Here is an 18,534-nt window from a genome sequence, read left to right as displayed (position 1 = left end):
GCTATTTTAGCCTCTTCATCATTTCCCTGCAGTACAAAATGGTTCCATTCTACTGAAAACAATGTGGATACACATGTACATATACACCAAACTCCGGAAGGTTGAGAGGTCAGGATATTGACTTCCTATGGTGACGTTGTTTGGGACAGAAACTTGACATTCTAACGTTGTAATGGTGCACATTCTCCATTGATAAAGAAAACTGCCATTCATATGAGTTTTCAAGACACTAACAAACACATCTGTATATTTATACAAATAAATTGTCTTCATACATGTATATGATACAGTCATCACTTTTTGAGCTTTGAAAATCACGATATGTATTCAGATTTTGCAAGTCTGAAGCAGAGTTGTTGGAAAATAAATATATTTAGCTAGCATACATGTACATAGCATTTTGCACACTTTATTGCTATTCAGAACTAGACTCTCTTGTAGCTCCCTATAATATGTGCATGGCAGTAAATTGGCCCTGTACCCTGATTTCAAGTCTGCAAAATCTGGCCCCCCGAGCTGATGTGACTATCTATGCACTTGTCATTGTTTGGCTGAGCCAGATCGTTGAGGGCACACATCAATGCAGGACAGATATCAGAAGCTGCAAACCAGGCCGGGAAACCAGGAGTCTAAGAGAGTCTAATTCAGAACCTGTCTGGGAGAGCTGGGTTAGATTTGCTGGCTATTTGAATACTGCACTGTGCGGCAAATGCATGCAAAGCCATTGCTACTCAAAAATCATCAGCAACAGAACAGGATATTGCAGAGCCCTTTTTAATCTTTGCGTCTACATTGAACTTGATGCAGTTCCTACTTTTGGAGATACTATGGTTGATATTGGTATGTGCATCGCATTATAACTGCCTTAATTTTGTGTGCTTTGCTATTCTACAATGTATCCTCAGTAGCACTGTTCTGGAAGGAAAACAAGGTTAGATCGCTGACAGAATTCACAAAGTCTATTCACAGCAAGACAGCAAATCTTGGTACACACTGTAATTCATCAATTTCTAGTGATGCAGACAAATGGATAAATGAATTACTTTAAAATTTGTTTCTTCAACAAGAATATGTAACTTGTAAGTGATTTTGGAAAGTCTTAGAAAGCTTAATTTTGTACATCCAGGACTCAATCCTGTTTGCGGGAATAAGTAATATTGATCATTGGATGATGTTTGTTGTTTCAATATTGTCATTTGTAACTCAATTTGATGCAGATATGGCCAGCTTCCAAAAGTGACTCTCTCAACATAATTTCAAGATGTCAGATGTTCGTTGTATTCTGTCATTCTGTCATTTGAGAGAATCACAGACATATTTTAAAATGTGGCTCATAAAAATAAACTAGAAATGGTGAGGTGACATGAAATTTCATATTTTAACAACAAGAATCCCATGAATCTCATTAAAGTAAAGTTTTTAGGCCAAGCTGACACAAAACAGCATTGCAGATAAAAACTATATGCACATTTTTCAATGTGAAGTGCCACTCCCATTCAAAACCGTCTCTTTCGATTCATCGAATATACGATATAAGACAGAATCTTAGACTTACCTGCGTAAATTGACGTGTCATATCTGGGTTTGATTGGTGGTTCATGATCAGCTGACGGGGTACGAGAGGCGTTCCTGGGGTCAATGTGTTCAGCTTTGTGCTTCTCTTCCACCAGTTTTTCCTTGAGGATAACTTTACCTAACGGGGACTTCATCTTCCCTACTTCCTGGTCGACCACTTCTTGGAACTTTCTTTCATCCTCCTCAGTGGCCTTGTCTACGTCCGTCATTGACTTGGCCCTGGCACGGTTGACTGTCGCCGGCGGCCCCGGCCAGTCTTCTCGTTCTATCTTGGGCACCTCGCTTGGGGGCGGCTTGGAAGCGCCAGGGAAGCGGGACATCTTGACCAGCTCATTGGATAATTCCTTGTCAATGTGACCCGGAGGTCGTCTGTTGAATATTTGAGTGTACGTCGACACTAGAAGAGTGAAAAAGCCACTGCATTTAATATTTGTCTAGTTGGGCTGTGAAACATGAACAGTCATGTTCCAATATGTTCAGTAGTATAAACATACAACGGACAGTTGCATCGTGAAAGAGAGATCCTGCAAGCCATTTCACTTTTTTACACAACATTCTGTTAGTACCTGTACTATTTACTATGACAATTTCAGACAGGCTGTCTTTTTGTGTTTACATGTATGATTTTATCAGTATGTTACATGTTGTCGTTAAGTAAGATGGATACACTTTAAGTCAATCCACTCTCACACTCAGCAAACAGACAAACCTATGCATGGCTTGATTCATAACAATCCTGTGTATTGAAATGACTTTATGTGTGGATGAAAAACACACAATTCTGACACAGCATCCTTATATTTTGTTGGTTAGCCACTTAGTGTGGGAGGTGGTTAGTTACGATGCAGTGTGATTTTTTCTCCAGAATTCGTGCATTTTGAAAATAATCTACCTGGTCGAGGTTTATTTTTAGGTGGACATTTCTGTAATTTAGGCACATTGCTGAAGGAAAATTCTTTCTCTGTGACAAAAAAAAGAAAATGATGGGAAAAAACCGTAATTAATAGATGTCTTTGGATGATACAGAAACACACTGGAATCACAGAGACAGAACACCAGCACACCAAGAACCGTACAATATCTACTGAAATATCACAGCACAGAACCATATACTATAAGGGTTTACATAGGACGGGATTTCTTACAACAGAGTAGGAAATACAAATGTAGGTGCCAGCCTGCCTGGTGTGAGAAAAATTTTGGCTTCCTGGAGAAATTTTAGTGACAGTACCTGCCTAATGGATAGCTGAAAATAATTTCAAATTTTTGGTTTGCTGAAATCAGAAGGCCAGGTATGCAGTATCCGAGGCATAATGATCATGGCTGGTACTATTTATTCACAGGCAGACAAATTTTTTCAGTTTCCTACCCAGATGTCAGTTTGTTGTTTTCCATGAATTTCCTACACTGTTTTAATACAGGTACACGTAGTTACGATATTCAATTACAGTTACGTCATATCATCATATTGCTTTTCAACAACAACAATAAAAACTATCCAGGCAAAATACACACCAATGTCTTGAATGTCTTGGGGTGACTTGAGTTGTCATTTTACACTAATACTCGATTTATTACAATCAAAACCCAACCTTGTTAATCAGGTTATTGCATGTATATATAACCATGGCTGGTTACTGGAAGATTGTAATTCATTAGATTTGAAGAGCACTTGCACATTTTTTGGTATTTTCATAGATGACGATAAACGCAAGGTAAATATGCCAATGAATTATGGTTAAGTCAGTGGGTTAATTGAGACAGGGAGATTGGAAATCAATTGCAACGTTAAATTTCGCACCCACTTCTTCGTTTCATTGGAAAGAAATATACATTTCTTTCAATGAAATAGCCATGCCAGCTTACGATGCAAAAGATGAAGTCATAGTGATAGTGAAAAAGATGAAACGATGAAAGATTTGTGGATGTGCTGACACAGATGAAGATGGGGTTAATAGTATGAAAAACACAGACTAGATAGATTACAGGGAATGCATCTCAAATTGAAAATTAATAGAAAATTCACTTGATATTGCGTAACATTACCAGGACTGACGTAATCTGGTTCAGAAGAGAGTCAAATTAATATACATGATGCACGGTAGTCGTGGAAGTCAGTGAAGAGAGAGAGAGGAAAAAAAATTTAATGATTAACAATTGCAATCATTGTAAAACCATTCGTGAGAGTAAAAAAAAAAGCGGAAATCAGGTAATAATTGTAAATTGTTTGATTGTTTAGCATCCAATGACAGATCACCAACCCAAAACAAAACAATGGTTTTAACAATGGACTAGTTGAATGAAAACTGAAATGATATTGAAGGAATTGTACACAGCATCAACCATGCTGACAACAGTGAAAAGAAAACACTGAGATCTGATATGAGTGAAATACATGTTCTGTTGTGATGGAGTTCACCAGCATGTATATCATAATCCACACAGTGTGTGTAGTATGATGATGCAGAGTTATTGAATGTAATGCTTTGTGGAAATATGTGTGATGGTGTTGAGATTGAAGAAAAAATGAGGTATAATATATATATATATATATATATATATATATATATATATATATATATATGTATTAGCCTTTCTTCTCATTTCCAAAGTTATGCATTAACTTTGAAGAAAAAATGAGGTATATATATATATATAATATAATATATATATATATATATATATATATATATATATGTATTAGCCTTTCTTCTCATTTCCAAAGTTATGCATTAACTTTATCAACTTAAAGCAATCAATGCATCATTCCGTAATTCCACTTTTGATTATTTGACATAGAGTATTTGGTTTCTATGTTAACGGTATACTGTCACCTGTTCTAATTTTGCCACAGTTACCATGGAGAGAGAAAATCTAACAAAGCACATATTTTAAACGAGTGATCGTTTTTTTAAAACAGCGCCCTCACATGGGCATTTTGAATACCAAGGAACACCCCTTTGACCATATATGGGCATATTTAGATTACAGGTAACTGTATACCTTTAAGGTGTAGGAAATCTCATATCTTTATTTGTAATGGCAGCTTCAGAATATCACAGCATTCTCATGTATGCCCTGAAGTAGTATGCTTTCACTGCAGTCACATCAGTCGTGAGTTATGATCACTCCAGACACTTACCTTACACCACATCGTTACAAATACTCCCATCATCCCCCATACCCTAAATCAGGCTTACCTGGTCGGTGGAAATTTTGAGCCTTGGGTTCAGGTGACGTGGGTGATCTTGGGTAGGCGTATCCCCCGCTGTACGTTGGCGAGAGATACGACTGGTTGATATTGGGTGTCGACGGACTTCCCATGGTGGTTGACGGTGAAGAGACTGAGAGACGGCTGGGACTGGTACTGTTCATGGATAATCGTGGTGTGGACTGGTACTGTCAGAATGGATTTAGATGGGAGTGTCATGACCATAGTACTGCAGTATGTCAGTAAAACTTTTGATTCCCTATTGAGATATGTTGCTTTCATTCTTCTCAGTAGCTTGTGCTTTGTCACATGAAATATTTTGTTGTTATCCTGGTTTCCACAGCACAATTCTTGTAATGCTTAATGCATTTAATGATACAGCATCTTCAACTATATAATTACCATTTTGAGATGTATAATATCTATTGCAGTTTCATAACAAGGTTTTGCTTTGAATGTACTTCAAATTCTGTTGAATTTATAGATATTCTGAAAACATTAAGAATTTGTTTTCATAGAGCTATACACTTCTTCATGACTAAAGTTCAAATGGAAATTTGCTTTTAAATTATTACATAATGAAGGCATTCCCATGCTGTTTGACACATTAGTAGATCTCTTGATCAATATTCAGTGCATATTACTGACTGTACAATCATTCTTGCTTCTTTGATTTCCTGAGAATAATAATATTGATGATAGTTTAAGTGGATATCAAAAATATAAACTCAATCAGAATCAGATAATCTACTTCAGAGCATAAACATTTCTACGAGTGGGAGACTTGCACCCTACGTAAAAGGTGGTTTTCACATTACAAGATCTCACTATTGATATATGTGCAGAATATGCTGAGAATTTTGCCTTGTTTTTCAATGCAATGCTTAAGATATATATTTATACCAACCTTACGGCTGTGTCTACTGTAGTTAAACTGTCTGGCATTCTCTTTAATGGAGGTGGGTGAGAATGTAAAATACTGTAAGAAGGATAATATTTAATTTGTGAGTGAGTTAATTGTATTATTATTGAGATTTAAATTTGTCAAAGACATGCTGTGCATACATACAAGTTTATGGGTTATAGGTGGAATGATTATGGTTGTCACAAGATGCATGGGAAGACAGTCCTTGCTAGATGGAGAGAAAAACAAAAAGGTGCGATGTTCTTGCCACTGAGGGCGCTATGGCAGTGAGACTTTGCTTTTTTTGGACAAACAAGGTGGGATCAGGTTTACTATTCTATTCATCACAAATTTTATTTTGTGATATGACACACAGCCTTCCTTCATGAGGTGTTCAGACTAGTGGAAAGGAAGCAAACACCTGTTATAAATGGTTTCAAGGGAGCAAACAAGATCAGTCCCTTTATGATTCAAATCAGTGGAAAATGTGACGGAGAAAGGGAAAAAATCCTTGTTGCATGAAGGAAAAGCCATTAGCAGGAGGGTTGACTTTGTAATGATGCGAGAAAATGATGCACTCTGGAAAAAAGATTATGGATATATGTGTTTCATGTAGCATCTGGGCTGTTAAACTCTAATGCTGTGATCACAGTCACAGACAACTTACTACATGATCCTAACACAATGAAAAGGCAAAGTGTCATTTTGTCAAATATCACAGTGTAATTGATGTTTTTCAAGATCTGTGGTTGTGAAAAATACAGAGCCATGCTATACTTTCTCAATATTCACACTGAACCAATTCAATGGCTGAAAGGACCAGTATTTGCATCTTACCCTTGGGTCAATTCCGTTAAATGCTTTGCCACAATCTGGATGCCATATTTCCGATCCTGTGGAACAGAGAGAACATTTATTAGGGTTTCAAAAAGTTTAATAATGTGGTGGATTGTTTTCAAAAGTGGCAAATGCGAAGCTAAAGATTTCCAAGGTAAATGTGTTCACCCTTTTTAGTTAAAATGTTACCCTTTAAATTTTCATCTGAATTCTTTGCATTTATACAGCTACATCATTGAAAATCAGAGAATGCTACCAGGCTTTATGTTGACGGTTGAATACTTGGGTTTGAATATAGTCACATCTATCCGTTGATCAGTTATACTATTTCAGTGTTGACATACATCTTTAATCATTATAGATCACTTTGTACGATGTAAGACTGTTTCACGTAGAGCGATGTGTGTACCATGCGAATCATGCCTTGAGCATATGGAGTTCTGAAATTTTCGAAGTCTTCTCTGAAATGAGGTCATTGACCTGTGTTCAGCCTGACAGAGATTGTGTGAGCCAATTTCAGAATCTTGTCAGTCAATTTGAGCGTGCTGATCAGGTGGTATACTGAACTCTGTGACCTCAATTTAGGGGTACCGGTATATCAGTCTTGCTGCATCATTGAAAACTATGTATGGCTTCATACTAGTTTGCGGTATTAAACCAAAGTACCATTACTACACAGAACATAGATTTTCTTTTATGATAAATTGCAAGTAATAACAGGCACCTGAAATTTTATTTTATCCTGCACCAGGGATACACCCATCGCTAGGTACTAGGTAGAGTGCAATCATTCCAGAGTTAAAATATTTGTGTCCGTGCAAATCAAACTTGCAACTGTATTTTCAACATGCATGTCACCACTGAAAAAATCTGAAGTAAGGTATTCACACAGGAAAATATGAACTGCAAATCAAAGCAACTGGACTGATAATACCATCAGATCTGTGTGATTCAGCGATACTTATGTGTACTCTGCAAAAATGAATATTGCCTGTAATACGATGCACTCTAGCCATTTAGCTGGGCATTTGTACTCAAGACTGACATAAATTATACTTTTAGGATCTTTCTCAGATTTCGTGATTTCTGATTAAAATTTATGCGATGACCAGAAATTTATTTGGATTGCTTGGTTCACATTAACATGGTGGTCCTCTCAACGTTTGCAATTTTAGCAAATCAACTGTATGTCTCTCTTTCCCATAAACCTTTATGAATTACATTTCAGGTAGCAAAGAGCCTAGCAGTATGAACTGACATAATATCCACCGTAAAGTTGAAATACTAACCTTGTAAATACATCTCCTCTCCCTCTCTAAAAGTATAACCACATCGTCCGCATTTGGAACAAGATGGGTGGTAATGCTTTTCACCAGCCTGTGTCAGAAACAAGAGAAGAGAGTCAAGCCAGTGTTATCTGGAATACATGTACAAGACAACATGAGCTGTTGTTTGCTGTCATTTCATCCTGGTACTCTTTATCCCCTAGTTACCATGACAACATGTATCGTATTCTTTGCTGAAGGGAAATCAAGGAAATTATTGTGAACATGATAATGTTGACTTTTGCCAGAGTGTCGGATGGCCTCTGGCCAACTACATGTATCATGTTAGCCTGGTAGGCTGAAGTTTTTGTGAATCAGTGTTCTGTCCCTGTTTATTGAACCCTTAGAAACCAATGTAAAATGTATGACACTCTAAGCTTATTACACAAATCATTCACAACATACTACCGTATAAGTTCAAAGTCAGACTGATTATTTTGTAAACAAATTTTACAATGCTCTGAGCCAACATCCCCCTGTACAGACCAAACCATCCGTCCATCTATTCATCTTCGTCATCTAACAACAAACGTTAAAATGTTCCACTGATCCACCTACTCATCTACTGATCCATGACATTCAGTGAACTCTGCTGAGAAAAGTGTGAGAAACCAGTGAGTTCACCACATCAAGACAGGAATACAGCTAGCTAATCTTTTGAGAGCATGCATGTGTACTGGAAGGTGGAAACAGTTTGCAGTTATAGAGATGCAATACATACAGTGCATGTACATGTATGATAGGTCTCACTGTTGGGAGAAACCCTTGAGGAGAAGAAACTCATGAATATTTAGATTCAGAGTCACACTACTGCCGTCTGACAGCCTCTACTTATTATCCACCCACCATGGTCAAACTTGTCATTTCACCGATGATTTCTACGTAATCTTGCTCTCCAAGTGTAAGCAATGCCATCAGGAAAAATGTTAGACAACAACAACTAGACTCTATCTTCAGTATACAAGCAAAAGTGAGAATGTTTCACATGAATTCGAAGGATGAACACTCTGCTTGAATATCCAGTTCCAGATGGCTGTATCACGTTTCTCTTTGCAGAGAATTCCATAAGTAACAACAACAATAGAGAAATTTCTGGATGACTGTGTCCAATTTCAATTGACTATTACTGCATATGATTACTGTTAATAACTTTCAAAGAGAAATACAAGTCAGTGAATAGATCTCTCAATTTGGTTTGAAATCATCACTTGAATTTTTTCTATAACCAATTTCATTGGATACATGTACATTATATAAGCCAGGGAGCAGCAGAGTAATTTTCTCATGTTTTCTTGTCTCAACAATACAAAAGTAAAACCTTGCAGTGAAAACGTTTTCAGGGACCTGACTGCTCGCAGACATGCCTTCCTTGATAAATGTAACATGAACACACCTTTTAACTTCACCATGGTGCATGTTTTGTCTGTGTACTATTACTGCATAAGCCACACTGCACTAAAGCTTATGTCATCATGTTAAATACTGGGTTTTTTTCTGAAATCCAATCAATGGTTTGATCTTTTTGCAATTATTTCCATGTTTGTTTGTCTATTTTGAATAATTTTGGAAAAAGATTTCACACTTCAAAGAATCATTTTAAGATCTAAACTACGCCTCTGTTCACGATCAAAAAATGTAAACAATTGTTCCCCAAACTCTGCCTCTTACCAACAATTTAAACCACTCTTGGTATGCATCTCAAGTATCAAATATTGTAATATAACTGTAGCGAGCCATGAGTTTACATCTGTATCTATATCACTACATGTATGTACAGTACTCAAAGATGAGCAATTTCTACAGGCCTCAATGTCTGAGATGATAAACTTCCTTGGCTGCACACATGCATCTGCCATTCAACAGGTCCATTGGAAACAGTGAATACCTGAGCAACTCTATCCTAATAATGGCAGCAGGACTACAACAGAAATGCAGAACGACCCAGGGATCTGAAATTATTAAAGGGGCAGGTCATCTATCTGCTTTATCTGAGAGCAAATTGTTCTACTCAATAAAAATTTCAATGGGAAGAAAAAGGGGCTAACACCATGTATGGTTGATACTCAATGTCAACAACAACTAGTGCCAGAACCAGGGATTGAGGATTGCCCCTTTAACATGATTTGACATCGCTCAGTTGGAAAGAGATACATGTCTTGAGGAGTGTAGCAAAATGGCAGATATTATGCTTGCTGAAGAAATTGTTGTAAGGAATAGGAAAGAAAGAAGGAAACAAAGGAATGTTGAAAGAATAAAGCATAGAAAATATTATGAATTATCAATATTACATTTCTCATATATTCAAAAGTGCTAAACTCTTCCTGTGGGTTTAAAAAATAATATATTTTCAAGGAAGATTTACATTTGATGGCAGAACCTTGGATAAATTGGCTCGACATGATGTGGTTTTGGGCCAGCTTGGTGGTCTCAGGAATTCCTCATCTTGCGGTAAAACTTGTCTCAGAATATGGATAAACATAATTATCGTAGGCGGTCACTGTAGAATTTGTGATGAGCTCCGGCCAGCTGTTACTAGGATTGACCTCATCGGCACTGCCACAATAGATGACAGATCACATCAGGCGACAAATCATCCCATGAACAACAGATTTGCAGCATAGCTATCCAAGTCGTGGAACTTGCAATTGTAAAACACAATCTGCACACTAGTCAGCTTAAATTTGTGAGGACACCATACATGAAGTGACACCGGTGACACGGAATCAGAGTCAACACGATGGAAAAGAAGCAAAGCGCGTCACGTCAGCAGCGACATGCCAGGCAAACTATTCTGGAAATGCTTTCCATGCTGTAAGGAGATAGTTTGGCTGGAAGCATGGTGACCCATGAACACATCTTAACCTCTGTTGAGTTGTAATAAAGAAACAAGTAAAAGGGGCCTCTGAACAAGGCAATGTCTTCATGTTATTACAGTGTAAATGTTTCAAGCTAGTGCCACCAGTGTTATGTCTCTGCCACTACAAACACAATTTCTAACTTAAATCACAGGTGAAAATTTAGAAAGGAAGCAACTCCATGACCGAAATATGATTTTCTTCGAGGCAGTTTACAATAATGTCTATTTAAATTATGTCCATATCTTTTTGTGCCCTTCTTAATACATAGATGATGTACAAACCAGAGAAACAAATCGACTAGTTTTAATTATTGCTGTCACCATAAAAGTATTTTGTCATTATTGTATATATGACATTACGTATTGGGATCAGTTGCTGTATGTGACAGTCAAAGTACCCTCTCTCTTGTGTACATTTAAATTAATGTTCAATTTCTCAATAATGATTTTCATTTATGCAAAGTGTATTAATGAGCATTGTAAAAATATGCAAATCAACCAATAATGAGTAATTATCAACGGAGAATATTTATTGGAAAATTGTGCATTATGTACTTCTGTATAGGAAAAAACTTTCACACAGGTTGCCATGACAAAAGTTTTTGGGGTACATGTACGTGACAGCTAGTTCTCTGTAATTTCACCACCATCCATCACTCATAAACATAGAAGGACATATTATAAACAAGAGAATGTTTCAGCAATTTCACTTGCTTGAAATAAATTGGACTTTTCATGCTGTTGCTTGGTAACCATATCTCACATAAAACACACTTTGTTTTATTGCCGTTTTACCTCATAATTTTGCACAATGTGGAAACCACAAGAGGGTCTGACAAATCACCGAACTATGTACTAAAAGGGAAAATGTTCTAACTCTCGGTTTGGTGGGACTATTTTTGCTGTGGATAATATATTGAAAACTATGCATGACGTGCATTCTATTGCTTCTGACCAGTATCAATTTTATTAACTTTGTTTGAAGTCATATGAGGGGTCAAAAACTTCCTCTAAAGATATCATGACATGTTACCTACAGTAGTCATGAACTTTTTGTCAAAACTTTTCAAAATTGTAAGCGCAAAATTGGATATCAAAGAAGAAAAAGTTTCCTGAAGTTATATACTGACAGTAATGATCACTAGGATTTTATTTATTTATTTAATTTTTTTTTTGCAATATTTTTGCTGTATTTTAGCAGTTAAAGTGCCTCCCTGCTACACATATATTAATTTTTGACATCCAGTACGTGTACTTCATGAGTCAAATATCAACAAACAGCGTGAAGTATATGAGTTGCACAGCCACAATACCAACCACATTCTGTGAATTTTATTTTTCCACATAACGGAAGTCCAACGAACATTCTCTTTGACAAGTGCTGGGGTTACATATCTGTTACAGCATTGAGAGCACAGAGCTGGCAATGTTGGAGCTTCATCAAGTTTAAAGACATGTGGTAAAAAGTCGGAAATTTGGAAATTTTGTTTGTTGTTGCCGAGTGTACAACTCCACGAACCCAGCAGGAAAAGTTTTTACTTTTCAAGGAGATTTTATGTCTGGGTATCTGTTACATCCACCATGTGAAACTGTGTCACACTGTCACCTTTCCTTGACCTGGTTAAAGTTGACGATGAAAAGTTCAGCATGTTGACGCTGTCCAGTGGATTTTGTCAGTGGGAGTAATTTGGTAAATGTCACCAAGGCTGTTTAGTCACCTTACCAGAGAAACATGGAAGCAACCATATAGGGAACATAAATATTTTAATTTAATTCCCAGATAGTGCACGACTTTAGGCCTAACAATATTCTCCACTGGTTATGACTAATTATGAGTTGATTTTATATATTTGCATAATGAATTAAGACAATTTGCATGAACAAATACACTCCTGTATGAAACCGAGCATCAGATGAAAATTTCCGATCCAATTTCCCACAGGGGTATGTTCCCAAATGTTGGTCAAAGAGCTGGTACTACAAACCTAAACAGCTGAGAGGGAATAAATGCAGTGATATTGTCAACATTGGGGGAAAACATTTTCAATGAAATGCAGTACTTTAATTTGCTTGTTGTATCATCTACCAAATCCAACAAGAGCAATGTCAATTTGCGTGGAATACCAGATGGGTCATACACTGACAGATAAACTGTTGACAGTGCATGCACAAATCCTAAACAGTTTCCTTTCCTGGGGGTGACAATCAATAGAACTGCTACAAACATCACTGCTACACCCAACACCTTATATAAACTGTGCACTACATTTAGCATCTGGTGGGATAGGAAGAGATTCCAAGTGTCTACAGTATTTGCACTTCGAAAGGGAATGACTTAAACTTTTGCTCAAACTTCCCTAAAGGAATCTTTCAAACACACTCTTTCACAATCAGGAATAAAAATCTGGGGTGGGTGGGGGTCACCATGCAAATTTTGGTACAAGAGAAACAGATTACCCAAGATTTACCGATATTTGAAATTCAAAATGGCTGCCATCCCTGTGTTAACTCTATGGATAAAATTTTGTGAGTTTTGAAAAACTAAGAAAGTGAAAACTGTTCTTGTACCAAGATCTTTAGATTGAACCATCACAAGTTGTAGATCAGGAAAGCATTGTAAAAGTTTGAGAGTCACAGTATCTGTCCCCGAGGTGCATTTTACCTTAAGTCAGTAATTTAGAATGCAAGCTTTTCCCAGTTTGTAATCCCACAAAAATTTCAATTGAAGTTGCTGTGTTGATTGTCTTTGGGGTCTCAAAGCATCTAGTTGTATGATGAGAAACACCAAGACATATATTTCACATTTCTAATCCCTTGCTGCCATTGCTATTACCCTTCAAGAAATTTCCAAACAGCAGCAAAATGTATCACTGACAACACAATTGTTTTGCTTAATGCAGGATATCTCTAAATTGGCATACAATAATCATCTTGATAGCCAAATGGTTTGCTGAACAAATTGGAATTTTAAAAATCTTTATGAAGGTCTTTACTAAGCTTTGAAAGTGATCCTCAAAGTGGAATGTAGGATTGACTCATTTCAGTAATGCAGCAAGGCCATGCAGTAATTGGCCAGCAAAATTCCTGGGTCTTTGCATGGTTATCCATTAGTTTTGCCAGCAGTGGAGGCCAACTATCAAACCATTTACCAAGTACAAAACTGTGGAAACTGTAAATGAACACTACCTGAGTGAAATAAGTAGGCCAATTCAACATTTTTTGCTTAGGCCTGCATTGAGTGTTTTATTCACCCTTTGCATGCAAAAGTTATTTTTTGTTGTCTTTATAAAAATATACACATACCCTATTAAATTTTTTCAGATTTTTGCCATAATTTTGATATAAAACTGTAGGCAATGAAATGTGATGTCCATTCAGTCCAAAATTATTGAAAAAATTGCAGAAAATTTCATAAAAATTGGTAAAATGTTGCACAAAAATTTTGGTGGGGAAAAAATTGCAGCACTAAAAGGGTTAAAATTGGTGCAAAATTTCAGAACAGGAATGGCATTCAAAATGATTACTAAATCTGGAGATGCTATATGCCGAGACTTAATATTAGAATAAGCCATTTGATAGTACTTTCAAAATACTGCTGTTACAGTTGAAGATAGCTAATAAGATAGCAATGAACATGTTATTGTATAGTGCTTGATATTAAAAGAGCACTTTGATATTCTCACATGTTGTTGGCCCTACAGTCCCGAACAATGACCTGTCTAAACAGTACATGAAAATAACAGTCTTCATCAAGGCAGCTTTAGAGACTGTTTAATATCACCATAATATTTGTTCAATTGGTACCGCATGGGGATGTTTACGGTGCAGCTGTTTTCAATATTTTCGTAACGACTGAAACTTCACACCAGTGAAACCTCTTCAAGTATCCACATCAACATGGAAGTGCACCGACCATGACCTTGACCATGACATTGACCATGACTACATACACTGATTGAATGATGAAAGTACCCAGTCTGAAATCCTAACCACAGTTAAAATTGATCTAGTTGATGTAAATTTTATCCAATCCACATTTGGAAACCAGTACTGTAGTTCATTGTCCAATTTCTTCCTTTAAAATTATCAAACTTCCATTTTACACTGTCCTGGGGGCAAAGTTATCATCCTTCGTAGCAATTGGTACCAATAGAATGACTTTTAACTTTCTCAGATCAGTAAAAAGCTATGATACCCTAAAATGTCATCTGGCAGTAAGACCGAATTCATTTTAAACAACAGAGCAGAAATGCACCTATGACTTGCAGCCAGACATCTATGATCACACGTCTCAGCACTATCATGTTGATAAAAGAAGTGACCAGCACTTTAAAATTACCATGGATCACAGTATGAAGAAAATCCAATTATGTAGCCTCTTTGATTTGATAACAACAACTGTTCACTGACCAGCAGCTGTCATCAAAGATGACACAATACAAGGCAACAAATATTACCAGAGTTCTCAGGTCATTTTGGAGGGGTTTCATTGACATACATGTACATATGTCACTGAAAAGTGCTTGCATTTGAGGAAAACAAGTGTTACCAGTGCCTAAACGATTTGTCTGCTTTCCTTAAACTCGGCAAAAACACTGTAAACAGGTATGTGTCCTGTAAACTTGATAAAAATACTCCACGTATATGTTCGCTAAATTTGGTAAAACAATCAATTGGTAAAACAATCAATTGCCTGTAGATAAAAACACTCCATTTCACTTAAGTGGATGAAAACACTGTATGTGCCCTTGTCTTTGTACAAACACTCTGTACAACACAAACCTTGCAATTTGAAATGGTACACGTGATAAAATCTTACCTGGAGAACCTTGCCTGTTATGTAGCCTTCACAGTTAGCGCATTTAATTCCAAATAAATGTTGGTAATCTCTCTCACAGTACGGCACACCTTCCCTGCAGCACGGAAACCAAATGAAAAAAATAAATGTGCAAATCCGAACTGTTATAACAAAGACTAATCAACAACTTGCTTCAAGACCTTAATGGGAGATGATAAAAAAAAACAATATAATAATAATACTGAATTATGGCATGTTTACGAGAAAAATGCTCATGAAATTGAATTGGGAGTAAATGTTGAAGAGTTTTTCACACCGATTTTCTAAACAGTGTGAAACGTGACGCAATTATTATAGGTTAATCTTGTTTTTTTCCTCAACGTGTTTGTGCAATACCAACTTTAAAATCTTGTTTTAAATCAAATATTGTTTGGAAATACATGCATGTACAGGCTAAACTTCTCACTGATTGAATTTCTTGCTGACATAAATACTGTTTATCAGTTGTTATTAATCCACTGAACTCTTGTATGCTACAATGCTGTTATCCTAGTGAACTTCGGATGACCTTTCCCCATACTGATTGTCAAACAACTTTGGAAATAAAAGTGTAAAAGAACGGTACATGCAAGTGTGGAATATTTGAGTAATTCTCTTGAATCAAAAATTCACATTACGGAAAGTTTTCAGAAGAGATGGATTGCTCCATTGAACAAATTTAACATTGCAGTACTTTTTTTAACTGAGGCAGAACTGGTACTTAGGATAATCTACTAACCTTCCCATATATTCTCCTACAAGAATCTGTTTACATTTTGCACACTTGAAGCAGTTAATATGCCATTGCTTGTCCAGGGCAAGCAACTGTTGTCCGCCACCAATCTCTTTATTGCAGCCTGCACAACCTGAAATAACAGGAAAAAAGCTCTTTTAGTTCTGTCCCTTTATAACCTTTGAACTTATCACCTTTAACCCCATATATTGGCTTTGTCAGCAGGGGAAGCATTGTCTGATAAGCTCACATGGTTTTACTTTTTATCGTTTGACTCTTGGGTCTTCCCGTAGCAGGAAACAAAACTCACACTAAATGACGTCATGTTGGTTTCAGTATTGTGCAATGGCTATATACTTCGAAGATAAAATTACCATTAAAGCAAAAAACGTTTGCTTTATTGGCGATCAAAAGTGATGGGTAGAAATTTAAAAAAACGAATGACAAATATTCCGACTGAAATCGAAAATAAAATAAAATAAATTATTATTTTTAAATAGAATTATGGACAATTACATATGTCTCACGTTTTTGGCAACAAATTATCTTTGATAATTTTAGTAAGTTTAAAAACCAAATACCCCGTATCTCTGTTAACAGATGATACTGCTTGTCTTACACAAATATGACAACACAGTGGATAAAAGTCAGGACTTATAAGAACTGACATTCAATTCTAAATTAAGTTTGTGGGTAAATCCCTCCTTTGACTAATTGATAGACCCCAGCAAAAAAAGTCAAAATCACACCACCTCAGATGTAGTTATATCTGCGAGCACTGCCATCATGGGTGGCAAAGTATTTTACACCCACGTAAATTGTGTACTGTTTATACCGGTATCCTTCACAACAGAGCGCTTGCTTTGAGCGTGACTTTGAAATTGAAACAGTTGAAGAGAGATGAAAACTATTTCCGAAAGAATCCCAATGTGGTCATAAAACAGTTGCTGAGTTTACCGAAACACATGAATTGGCCATCAAGTTCCTCACAAAGGGATGACTATCACCATCAAGGTCACAGATAGACACACATAAGATAGAAAGAATGTTGCTCTTTCTCATCCCTGGGGATGTTTTTTCACTGAACTTTCGATGTCACTTTTTCCCTATTGAAAACTACATGTAAAAGTAGACTCCGTGCTTACATGGTGCGGCAGGAGACGGTGGGCTTTTTGTCCTGTTTGGAGGTTTGTAACATTGTTCACACAACACTTCATGACCGTTGAATGTCACTCTGTCGCCAGGTGGAAAAGGTTTTCTGGTAAAAAGAGAGAAACGAAAAAGAGACAGGTGAAATATGATATAAGGGCTTACTATTAATTTACCTTGCAAGGGCAAGCCTGAATTTTATTTCTGTGTGAATGATATATCTACATGTATTGACAATGAATACAAACAGTGTGATCATACCTAGGCTTTGAAGACTATGCAAAACACGTAATACTATGCTGTATTTGATGAAATGACATGCAAATTTATGCGGGACACTGCGATGACTGACAGGTCCCAAGATGATAAAACTCTCCATGATGGGTGATGGCACTACAAGGAAGTGAAGAGAACTGTCAATGCTGGAACAAGGATGAGATCTATATTGCCATCTGGATGGTGACAGACGCTGGAAAATGAAGTTTGGACAACTAAGTCAATCTTGCTGCAAGAGTGAATGGTAACATTGAATACAGTGCAGATGAACAAACTTTGAAATGTTACTGCAAGGAACTGCAAAGGCAATACATGATACTATGCTTCTGAGACCAGGGGGAAAATACAGCCAATGATGACATTTGATTCAGTGCGGATAGACATCATTTACATATGAAGCTTGTGTTTGCATACTAAATTGAAAGCAGGTGGCAACCAATTGACTACAGTGAATGGTCAATGGATGAGCCTACAGTTTGCCATCACACCTACAATATGTGAAAAAATATTAATTGAAAATAATGTATGTGATATTTAAAATTTACATTATCATAGAAAATTATAAAATTATGTTTTCAAAATTAATGCCTACAGTATTTATGACACAATTTGTAATATGCAGGATGCGTACTCATTTGCTTTAAAAGCATGTACTTGTTTTTCCACATTCCCATGTCAGACATTGATGGATTTCACATATCCTATCAGTCTGTCAAGATCCATTTAAAACCTCTATGGTTCACTGAATATGCTGCCATATCAGATTTTAAAATTGCAACAAATGAAATCTTCAGTAAACATGATTGCTGGGACCTTTATGGTGTAAGTTC

At 36.6% G+C, this 18,534-nt stretch overlaps 1 protein-coding gene across 50 annotated transcripts in view; it reads right to left on the bottom strand.

Annotated features, from left to right (window-relative positions):
* LOC139120131 (actin-binding LIM protein 2-like) overlaps positions 1-18,534 on the bottom strand; it is a 114,541-nt gene that overhangs the window by 20,863 nt on the left and 75,144 nt on the right. For 33 of the 50 annotated variants that reach the window (XM_070684264.1, XM_070684263.1, XM_070684257.1 and 30 more), the window contains 8 exons: positions 17,425-17,537; positions 16,286-16,412; positions 15,529-15,622; positions 7,817-7,904; positions 6,528-6,583; positions 5,694-5,765; positions 4,776-4,974; positions 1,556-1,972 (listed from right to left, as the gene is read on the bottom strand). In XM_070684264.1, coding sequence (XP_070540365.1) covers positions 1,556-1,972; positions 4,776-4,974; positions 5,694-5,765; positions 6,528-6,583; positions 7,817-7,904; positions 15,529-15,622; positions 16,286-16,412; positions 17,425-17,537 — 1,166 coding nt within the window. Of the gene's footprint in view, positions 1-1,555; positions 1,973-2,467; positions 2,537-3,621; positions 3,637-4,775; positions 4,975-5,693; positions 5,766-6,527; positions 6,584-7,816; positions 7,905-15,528; positions 15,623-16,285; positions 16,413-17,424; positions 17,538-18,534 lie in introns of all 50 variants that reach the window. The other 17 variants (XM_070684244.1, XM_070684240.1, XM_070684233.1 and 14 more) reach the window with 3 other exon arrangements.

The sequence above is a fragment of the Ptychodera flava genome, chromosome 20 (assembly GCF_041260155.1).
Source record: "Ptychodera flava strain L36383 chromosome 20, AS_Pfla_20210202, whole genome shotgun sequence".
NCBI lineage: Eukaryota > Metazoa > Hemichordata > Enteropneusta > Ptychoderidae > Ptychodera > Ptychodera flava.
This window is presented reverse-complemented; position numbering and strand designations above follow the sequence as displayed.